This window comes from Ostrinia nubilalis, chromosome Z (genome assembly GCF_963855985.1).
Source record: "Ostrinia nubilalis chromosome Z, ilOstNubi1.1, whole genome shotgun sequence".
NCBI classification, from domain to species: domain Eukaryota; kingdom Metazoa; phylum Arthropoda; class Insecta; order Lepidoptera; family Crambidae; genus Ostrinia; species Ostrinia nubilalis.
In genome coordinates, this window is record NC_087119.1 from 27,689,992 (window position 1) to 27,700,853 (window position 10,862).

A 10,862-nucleotide genomic window follows, 5' to 3' on the forward strand; every position below is an offset into this window, starting at 1 on the left:
GCTTGTTTTTAAAAAAGTTTTTTTTTAATTATAATTTTTGGGGTTTATGCTCGCCAATAAATGGCCTAAAATTTTAAGCCAAACCTAGTGCGAGTACAGTCAGCTTAACTGTCACCTAGACTGCCAAAGATTATTTATTAACGAAATTATTTTTCTATTTTTAATGCGCTTTTTTTGGATTCTTTTTTAGGGTTCCGTAGTCCTGCTGACAAGGAACCCTTATAGTTTCGTCATGTCCGTCCGAGGTTTTGCTTGGAAACTATTGGCACTAAAGAGCTGTAGGTACCTAATTTAGTTGAGGTATGTATGTTTATTAATCATGCCGAGAAAGTGGTAGAATAAAATTTAGAAAAAAAATTTTTTTTAGTGTAGCTCGCTCCCCTACATGTAAAGTGGGTCATTTTTATCATCTTCTATATGATAGGTCTTTTAAAATGGCTTAGGGGTTTTAAAGACTTTTTTCGATTTAGGGATCCGTTTGAAAATATTATAGTTCAAATGCCAATTTTTGTTCGAGTAGGGCAGTATTTTTTATTGGGAATTGTTTCCGATTTGATTACTTTTCATGTTTAATTCTATAAGTATCTGTTGTGGAAACAACAACATTCCGCACCATGAACCTAAATGTTTGTTAAACTCGTTTGTTGGTCAAAGTAGACCTCAGTCTCAAATCGTGACCACGTCGATTTGCGTGTTTTTAACAAACATGTCATCTAGGGGAAATATTAGAAAGGAGTCAAAATTTTCGCGAGGTGAAAAATGTCTATTTATACATTTAGTTGTGACATTTGTATTAATGCTGGTGCTGGTGCTGGTGTACTTCGCACACCTGTGGCGCGCGCCGCACGCCGGCGACGCGTGGCGCGTCTCCCGCCGCGCGCGCGCTCCCTCCCGTGCGTGCTCTACTTCAAATACTTCAGTAGTATAATAGGCCCTTTTCGAGGCACCTATACACGTTCCAAATGTAGCTTACCACCAGCAACTTCTGGACAGCATAATATGGACTGGTGCTGAGAAGAAGGAAAGAAGGTAGGTACCTACATAGCCCAGAACTTCTGTACCTACGAGATTCCTTTGCGAGATCGAATTGAACCTAATAGAAGGCGCTCGATGAAACAATAAATTTGCACGTAGGTATTGATATTTTTGTAGGATAAAGAGAGCTTCAATGTCAGTAGCGGAACCCCAGTAAGGCCACACGACATTCTGGCAGAACTGATCTTCCTGGCAAGGATTTTGAGACTTTTATGTCATTAGAGCTAAATAGGTATCCCGAGTTTGCGCAGTTTAGTGGATATTATAATAATATCTTCGATCAAAGACCTGAAGACTCGCGCCTCAACTTATTTATTTTAATTACAGTTGAAAAAAGATAACTTACTTACACAGGGAGTGGCATTTCATCTATGGTTCCGAATGTCTTGTCTCTTTGTTTAGTATTAAGGGGTTTGAGATTCAGGAGATACTCACGCTGATGAATTGGAACATCCAGATGCTCTATACCTGCCTACTTGCCAGGAGTCACAAACTTTAACGTCACTTTAATCAAGTGTTCAACGAGTGAATAACTTTTATTAGTAAGGGGTTAGAGTTTTGTTTTTACCGTAGACAGTGGTGTTCGCTAAGATAGTTGTGCATACAGTCGATCCTATGTGTTAGAAGAAGGCAGCCAGTCTTTTAAAAATCTAACGGCTTGGCAACGCTGTACATTTTTAGTTGTTAGTTTAATGGCGCGTGTTTCAAATGTCAGATGTTAGTTTATTGTAACCCTACATTTACAAAATACTCGCTTTACCATTGCTCTACGGGTTAATTGTGGTTCTACAGATTGTAGGAACCATGATGTATCTATCGACTTTTGTGGAAAGATTATGGTCAACTTAATAGTCTCCCTGTGAGCGGTTTTGGCGCATGATAGGTAACCGTTTTTTTTTTGTAAACTAATTGGAATTTATGGTGATATGGATGAAGACAGCGCTGCAGCGCGTGTAACGTTCAGATGATTTGCGTGAAACCATGTCACAGTGAAACTTTCAAAAGGCCCGACCGCCAAGGTCATGGGATCTAACACCTTTGAATTTTTTCTAGGGTTTTGTAAAGAGTCGTGTCTATGTTACATACGATAAATGTGATAAATAAGTATGAAATCATTTATGTACGTTAAATATAAAATTAAATAGGCGGCTTAGGGGTGGCCCATGGTACGGTACCCAAGGACAAGTTCACGGTAAGTTCAGGTACCATAGGACAGCTTTTATCAGAATTAAAAATATTTATTATCTATACTAATATTATAAAGAGGTAAAGTTTGTGTGTTTGTAGGTATATTTGTTAAATTGTAAGGGACGTAATCTCGGGATCTTCTGTCTGTCTGTTAATCCCCTGGGGTAAGATGATCGTTCGCGATTGTGCTGAAACCACTAACGTCATTTATGTAATTTCTTTCACTGGTAAAACATAGTGTGGCCTAGTGTGAGTTTACATCAAACGCGCTCACCAGGTTGAGCGCGTCAAAAAATGACATTAAATGTATGACGAAATGCACAGCGCCCCTAGCGGGAACGTTCAAAAACTAAAATTTTTATACATTTTGCATCACTAGTGAGCGCGTTTGATATAAACTCACACTCAGCTCATGGCTCAGCCCACAGGGACACCTCCCCACCTCAGTCATATCGTAATGGTGAAATGGTCGCGTGAGCGATACACGACGTCTATTTTAAAATTGTGTATGTGGCTGATCTAAGAGGAGAGTGTCTTTGAGCTTATGTTACTTTTATTCAAACAATATTAAATTATGTAATAACTGTTGTGTTTGAGGTTTTCTATTATGTTTAATTTTAATATTTTGGTCATGTGAAAATAAAACCGACTCCAAAAAACCTACACTAAAAAGTAGAAAAATAATTACTAATTTCCTACTTATTTATTAGGACGAATTAATATTTATGTAGTATACCATGATTGATACTTCTGGAGTCGGTGCCAAGATAAGAAACATGTAAAGTTTGCCTGCACCGACTCCAAAAGTATCAATCATGGTATACCTACATAAATATTAATTCGTCCTAATAAATAAGTAGGAAATTATTAATTATTTTTCTACTTTTTAGTGTAGGTTTTTTGGAGTCGGTTTTATTTTTTTTTATAAAATTTTACTTATTTCTTGCTTTTTAGTTAACTAATTATTTGTCCAGCAGTGGACGTCATTTGGCTGAAACGAACGAACGAACGAACGAATTATTACCTTGATGTTACCACTGAAGGTAGGCAGTACATTGACACCATATTCTTCATGTCTAGTGTAAATAATATTCCATACAAAATACAGGTTACCATATAGGAAACCTAAAAGACCCTAAACCGTCAGCCCACCTTAAAAACATGAAAGAATACAACTGTTGGTCTATTTGTACTTATAATATTTAAAGAATTATCCTCCAACTCCTAAGCATTAAGGAGTTGTACCTACCATGACCAATTCATCATGATGAGATGATGAATATCTGATGTAAACACTTGAATAACTTTAGAAACTATACTTATCTATAAAATTAAAAGAATTATTCTCCAACTCCTAAGCATTAAGGAGTTTTACCTTCTATCATCAGCTCATCAATATGAGATGATGATTTCCAGGAGCAAATACTTGAATAACTTAAGAAAAAGTTTGAAAAACGATATACGTGCCTATAAAATTTGAGGGTTGCCCTCGATTTCCCTAGGATCCCATCATCAGATCCTGACTTGGTGACAATGGGACCACCTCAGAAGTATACCCTATCGAACAAAAAAAGAATTTTGAAAATCGGTCCACAATTGACGGAGTAATCGGTGAACATACATAGAAAAAAAAATACATACAGTCGAACATATAACCTCCTCCTTTTTTGAAGTCGGTTAAAAATAGTCGCGTACTTACTTGTAGATTATGTTAGCAAACATTGAACAAAAAGTGGGACTTGCTTGGGGCAAGAGGATTCCTTTCTATATGTACAAGATGATCCCTGGGGATCAAAACAAAAAAGGCAGTGGACCCTATACCTACTAGGTATAGGGAAGTAAATAAAAGAAAGAGAATTCATATAACTCACCTGAGTCTGAAGAAGATGATACGGAGTGTCTGTATTATGGTAATTAAGGAATATAAGGTGATGAAGCTGGTGAATTTATTTCTGATATATGCAACACAGCACCTACCAAAAAGCGTTTAAAATTTAAACGCAGATGCTAAGGGAGAATAAGACAAGTTATCTTCGTCATCAATTCGTAAATATAATATTTTTTGCTACTTTTGAACGATTTTTTCACATAATTAGGTAAGTACTCAGAAAAGAAAGGAATAGATCATAGAATAGAATCATAGGAATCATCTTACCCCTACCTGAGGGATCATCTTACCCACCGGGGAGTACAAGATGATTACTTTGTAAGGTTTTGCAAAAAATTAAATATTTTATTGAAACTTCAATTAGGTAATTTCTGATTTTGAGTATTATGAAAATTGGATAGATTAATATACTAGTAGTAATCGTCTTTATTTTTGGTTTACCTGGAAAAATATGCATGTTACAGCGATTCCCGCTTAAGGGGATCATCTCGTACTACTTTCGCCTCACTTTCTCACTTTCGAGGCTTCCGGCGACTGGGACCGCAATTAACTGGGACCGCGGTCCCAGTCGCCGGATCCTTAAAAATTAAATAATATTCTTCCGGCAACTGGGACCACTCGTAAATGATAACTGAAATAAAACAATGTACAGTCACACTAAACATTTTTAGGTGAAATAATTGAAGAAAAATCCTTTTTAATTTAAAAACATAATTTATTAATATAAAATGTATATTTAAAAAGGGCTTATTGACCTTTAAATCGACGAAGCTTTATACACCATAGCTTGGTTATATTGATTTAATAAAAAAATAATTCGTTTGATTTATAGGACTTATAGTAGATTTATAGTAGATTCTAAGGGGAAAAATAATAAGCATTAAAATATGTTGTACTACATACATGAAATTCAGTAAATAATAATTTACTGGTAGAAAATGTTTTAAAGTATTCAGTCCAATATTAGTATTTGTATTAATGTATGTAATTATGTAAAAATGGCCTAGCTTAATCTACTTATTGCTAAGTGCATAGTATAAAATCATATCTAGAACGAGTCAATGATAATTCAAACAAATAATTTAGATTTTTTTTTTCTTATGACTGTACCGATTTTAGCCTGAATAATATATTTTTGTAAGTTATCTATGAGTGGTCCCAGTTGCCGGAAGAAAATTATTTATTTTTTACGGTTCCGGCGACTGGGACCGCGGTCCCAGTTAATTGCGGTCCCAGTCGCCGGAAGCCTCCTACTTTCCCCTAGTTTTATGTGTTTACGTTAAAGAGGTTTTGAGTTAGAGAAGGGTCAAAAGTGGCATCAAATGGTTCGTGTAATATTACACTCGGCGCTGGCTATCCAGTTCCTTTGCATGAACTTGGCTTGACACGCTGCCGCGTGTCTAGATAAGTGAATAGAACGAAGATTTTTGCGACTGTGACGCAGAGGCGGCGAGCGGGCGCGGGCGGGCGGCGCTGGTGCGCGCGGGCGGGCGGCGCGCGTGCGGCGGCGTGCGGGTCGCCGCGCGCTGGGCGGCCGCGCCGGCGCACTGCGTGGCGGCGCGCGCGCACCCGCTCTCCGCGCACTCGCTGTCGGCCTGGAAGATCTCATACCGTCTACACTCGCATCTCTATTTTGGTGAGTCTTTGCAAGTTTCCAACATGCTGTACAGGGTGGAATTTTGTAATGTCACCTGGAGGGAAAGTACTCTTAATATTGTAGATAAAAAAAATTTCTCAAAGAAATCATAACTACCTTTATTTTTGAAAAGAAATAGAACTGCATTCAAAGATTTCCAAAATTTGCTTGCCACACTCGGGAATCGAACCATCTAAAATCTGTTAAAAATTACACCCTGTATTTTATTGCATCGATCGTTAGGGTTAAGTATAAAAGGATAAAATCTCTCTAACAAACTTGATAAATTTGAATTTGAATTTAAATCAAATGAAAGGAAAACCATGAAATCTTAAATTATTTTAATTATGTACAGAAAATTGTATGGTATGGTAGCTAGTGAATTTTCGAAAAAAAAAATCAAAAATCTTTGAATGCAGTTCTCTTTCTTTTCAAAAATAAAGGAATGTTTTCTTTCAGTAAAATTTTCTATCTACAGTATTAAGAGTACTTTCCCTCCAGGTGGCATTACAAAATTCCACCCTGTATATATAAAGTCCCAAATTTATACACATTTTCAAAAAGTAAAATTAATAAGTGAGTGATATTTAAGGAAATTGACCCAGCGACTGTGGATAAAGTTATAAATTTTGTAATGTTGTATTAATAGTTGCCATCTCTCTCTATTTTATTATGGTGACTTGCTTTTCTGTCTGTAGTTTTCGTACCTTGCACTTTACCTTAAACTTAGCTACTTGGTAGGATTAGAAGGATATTATCTGGGACTTGTATGATATGCTCAGTAAAATCTCTCTGGGGTAGTGGCGTGTGAGTTGTGAGGCGGGTCGCTACATTCTCTAAATTCGAGGCGAGAGGGAATAAGCACTTACAGGGCAGATGTTTTATATACCATCCTAGACAGCATCTCACTTAACATCAGGTGCGATTGCGGTCAAATACTTACCTACTTTGTTCTGTTTAAAAAAGAATATATGGTCGAGTGAACCGATGCGTGATGGCTGGTTCACACGTCATGTCTGTGCCAAGGAATAGGCTACCTTTGGGGACTGGTCAAGGCAAGATACCTACCTACCTTAAATTTTTTATCATACAAAAATACAACTAAGCGAGCGATAAGGATGGGTAGCTTGGGGTCATTGGATAAAATTCTACGTGCTCGCAGACCATAGAATATAGCACGAAACTAAATAAATATAAAATATACAATATCAACCGGGGTATTATTAACCGGGCAAATGGATGACAGATAATGAGATATTTAAATACCTATTAAACAGAGCGGTGTTAAATCAAAGCGAAAAAATTACCTGGCTATATTAGTAACCCCTTAGGGGTGGAGTTTCGTAAAATCCTTTCTTAGCGGATGCCTACGTCATAACATCTACCTGCATGCAGCCCGATCCGTCCAGTGGTTTGGGCTGTGCGTTGATAGTCGGCCGTTTGGTGTAGTGGTTCAGTGGGTCTAGACAAAGTGCCATTATAATCGCAAACCAGTCGAAAAGTGGTCGAAAAGCCCCTTTTTTGTATGGAATTTGACGGATTCGATTTTCGATTCGATCAAAAAGTGCGTTTTGTCTAGGGGGGCAGAACGGACTACTATGCCGAGAGGTCCCGGGTTCGATTCCCGGCCGGACAGAAATTGAAATGATGAATTTTAATTTCTGTGAAGGGACTGGGTGTTTTCTATGTATAATATGTATGTATTTACAAAAAAAAGTATTTAAGTATGTTTATATCCGTTGTCTAGTACCCATAGTACAAGCTTTGCTTAGTTTGGGGCTAGCGGCGCAGTGTAAAATGTCCAAGAATATTTAAGAATTTAAGAATATTCAAGATCACTATGTCAGTCACCTTTGAGTTACCTATACATATACTGTCCCTCATCCCCGGGAGCTGTGAAAAAATCAAACAGTCGACACAATCAAAAGATACAGCCGTTTATGCCTCAAATCGACACTCGCGAGGGAATCAAAACCTACTGGGTACTCCCCGTGAACTTAGAATCTTGAAATTTGGTACGAAGCAATGTCTGCGAAAATCGTAAATTTTTAGTTAAAACTATTCCGATTTTATTAATTATTTTTTAATTAAAGAAACCTAAGTTTGTAACACCAAATTAGTACACGACACACCAACTTGCACTTTTTAATTTAATAAAATATATTTTTCAGAAACTGACATCGTCCGGGGTGTAGTGCATTCACACTTTAATGGAGAGGATTTCAGCAACAACATAGGGTTATTCGAACAAGCAGATCCCATCTTCACGGATGATTATCGATGTAAGGAGTGTACATTAAAGCTAAGCGTCCACTTGTCGGTATCGTACGCAACGGACGCATCGTACGAAACACATCGTATCGGATGTGCGATGCGTACGATGCGTACAGATGGACGCACTTATATGAGTTCCATATAAATAATACTACGATCCGTTGCGTGCGATACGTCCGATGCGTACGATACCGACATGTGGACGCTTAGCTTTAAATGGAGAGTAGGTAGGACCTACCTACCTACTCGTAAAAAATACTCCGACGGTATTATCATACTCTTTTTTCACGTCAGGAAAATGCATATTGACATATTCACCAGTTAGGGGACAGGAGGCTTGTGGGCTATGGTGGTAGGGTAGGGCTCTCGCCGCCAGGTAGGGCTCACAAGTCATGTGTGTTGGGTGCACGGGATAGGACCATCGGCAGTAGCCTATTTCTCGTCATTATATGGCCCCCACATACAGGCTACAGGCCACAACCACAAAACTACGCCACCGACATACTTTTTAAGGTTCCGTAGTCCTGACAAGGAACCCTTATACCTAGTTTTTTTTTTTCGGCTGGCCACCCTGGCTGTCAAACGTAGTTAGGACAGCTCTTATCTACTTATTAGGTCCATTTATAAATTGAAACTAAGAGCATCCCTTAGGGAGAAGTTTAAAGAAATTGGTATTCTCACGGCCGCCTCACAATACATCTTAAATTGTATTATATTTGTTCACCAAAATATAAATAAATACTTGAAAAATAGCGACGTTCACAACTTTAATACGAGAAACAAAAATAAATTAGCTATACCTAATCTTAGACTTCAAAAAGTATATGGTACTTTTATGGGACAGAGTATTCACTATTATAACAAAGTTCCTGAAGACTATAAAAAACTACCCATTAATAAATTTAAAAGTATAGTTAAAGAACACTTACTAAAAAAAGCTTATTACACTACAAATGATTACCTTAATGATAAATTACCTTGGAAATAAGTCTCTCAGGCTCTCACAATACCTAATTAATTGTATAGATACATTAGTTGCCATCTCTCTCTCTATTATACAGTGTGAGTCACGTTAAAGTGTAGGTACATATGAAAATAGATTAAACTAGACATATTTTTATCGACAAAAAAGAGGTCAAAAAATTTTTGAGATTTTTTTAAAAAAAATTATAGAAGTTTTTTTCTTCCAATTCAATTTAAAAAATGTATATGGAATACTAATAGAGGCCGGAAACATTGATTTCGGATAGATCCAGTTTTATTCTGTAACCTATTAATTAATGATACCGTTTGTCATACAAAACCATGAACATAATCAACAATTATGTTGGCAGTGGACGATGCAGATGTGAGCGACGAATACCTACAAATGAACGCGCACAACCTGTCAGTGGTGGGATGGGAGGGCATCACAGGTAACGTGTCTTTAGCTGCCCCGTACTGGTTTAGGGTTTGTTTAGAGGCGGAGTAAGTAGGTAATTAGGATCAGCCAGAAGAACCTAAGTAGAATACCTAGTACATGCGCCTATGATATTATCAGGATTGTTTGCAGGGTTGCCTATGGACGTTCCTGTGAGCCCCGTACCCTTACAACGCTGTCGGCAGTATATGAATCCAGTCCTCGAACTAAGATCTTATGAATTCTGCATGCAATTAAAGAAAAACTATACTATTGGTTGGTAACACTAAAGGTGAACGCGCACCTGTCCGCGCCGCACGCACCGCAGCAGTCCTGAGCCCCGATTACGGTAACTTTTAACGTCTACAATCCAGACACGCTTCTCGATTCTGCGATACGATTGGTCAAAACAGCTGACGTACGCTGTTGAACGACCAATCGTATCGCAGAATCGAGAAGCGTGTCTGGATTGTAGACGTTAAAAGTTACCGTAATCGGGGCTCTGGATTTGTCAATAGGCCGTATAGGCCGCGGCCTAGGGGCGGCAGCGTCCTAGGGGCGGCAGATTTCAGATGACGCTTACTCGATTTCAGAAGATAAAAGTTAAATAAAAATCCAACGCCACGCTAGCCTACGGGCGGAAAAACTGTAAATCAGCCACTGCGCCGCAGTCATCGCACTTTATAAATCTTTATATGAAATAGTATAGATAGAGCATCGCGAAATTCGTCGCGTTCGATGCGGACGGCAGGTGCGGCGCGCGAGTACGATGCGGGCAAGTGCGCGAGGCTATGAGAAAATGCGATGACTGCGGCGCGTGCGGCGCGGACAAGTGCACGTCCACCTTTATAAACATGTTGATTTGACATCACAATTTTGGGACAAAAAAGTCATTTGTACTGCAACCGTTGCAGAGCACGGCTCCGCGATGCTAGTCGGCGCCGAGGTCAAGGGGCTCATCGCCTGGGGAGACAAGAGCGGACATTTACCTCTCGTGATACTTCACATTGGTTATTACCGAAATTGGATTGAGAATATAGTCAACTTGTACTAATTCGTTGCTTCTTATTCAATAAATACTTTTACTACCTTCCTATTCCTACCTACTTAAAATCTATCATGTACCAAACTAAATTAGGTATACTAAGGGCTTTCTTGGAAGAGTTAAGAGCCATTTCACAAAAATATTCCGCGCGAATTTAGGTAAAAACTGTCAACGCAACGTCAAAAGAGTAAAAAGAACGCCGAAATGGACAAAAAAATCTTGAGCCGTGACCGTTCGGTTGTTCGATAGGGTACACTTCTGAGATGGTCCCATTGTCACCAAGTCAGGATCTGATGATGCGATCCTAGGGAAATCGAGGGCAACCCTCAAATTTTATAGGCACGTATATCGTTTTTCATATTTTTTCTGAAGTTATTCAAGTATTGATGATGGAAAT

General features: G+C 38.4%; 1 protein-coding gene across 1 annotated transcript; it reads left to right on the plus strand.

Moving 5' to 3' along the window:
* The first annotated feature begins 796 nt into the window (after positions 1-796).
* LOC135086469 (complement factor D-like) lies at positions 797-10,490 on the plus strand. The gene is made up of 6 exons (XM_063981195.1): positions 797-893; positions 5,556-5,747; positions 7,919-8,029; positions 9,356-9,436; positions 9,574-9,696; positions 10,335-10,490. The coding sequence occupies exons 1-6, from the start codon at positions 797-799 to the stop codon at positions 10,472-10,474; spliced, it is 744 nt and encodes a 247-aa protein (XP_063837265.1). The 3' UTR covers positions 10,475-10,490.
* Positions 10,491-10,862: the final 372 nt, after the last annotated feature.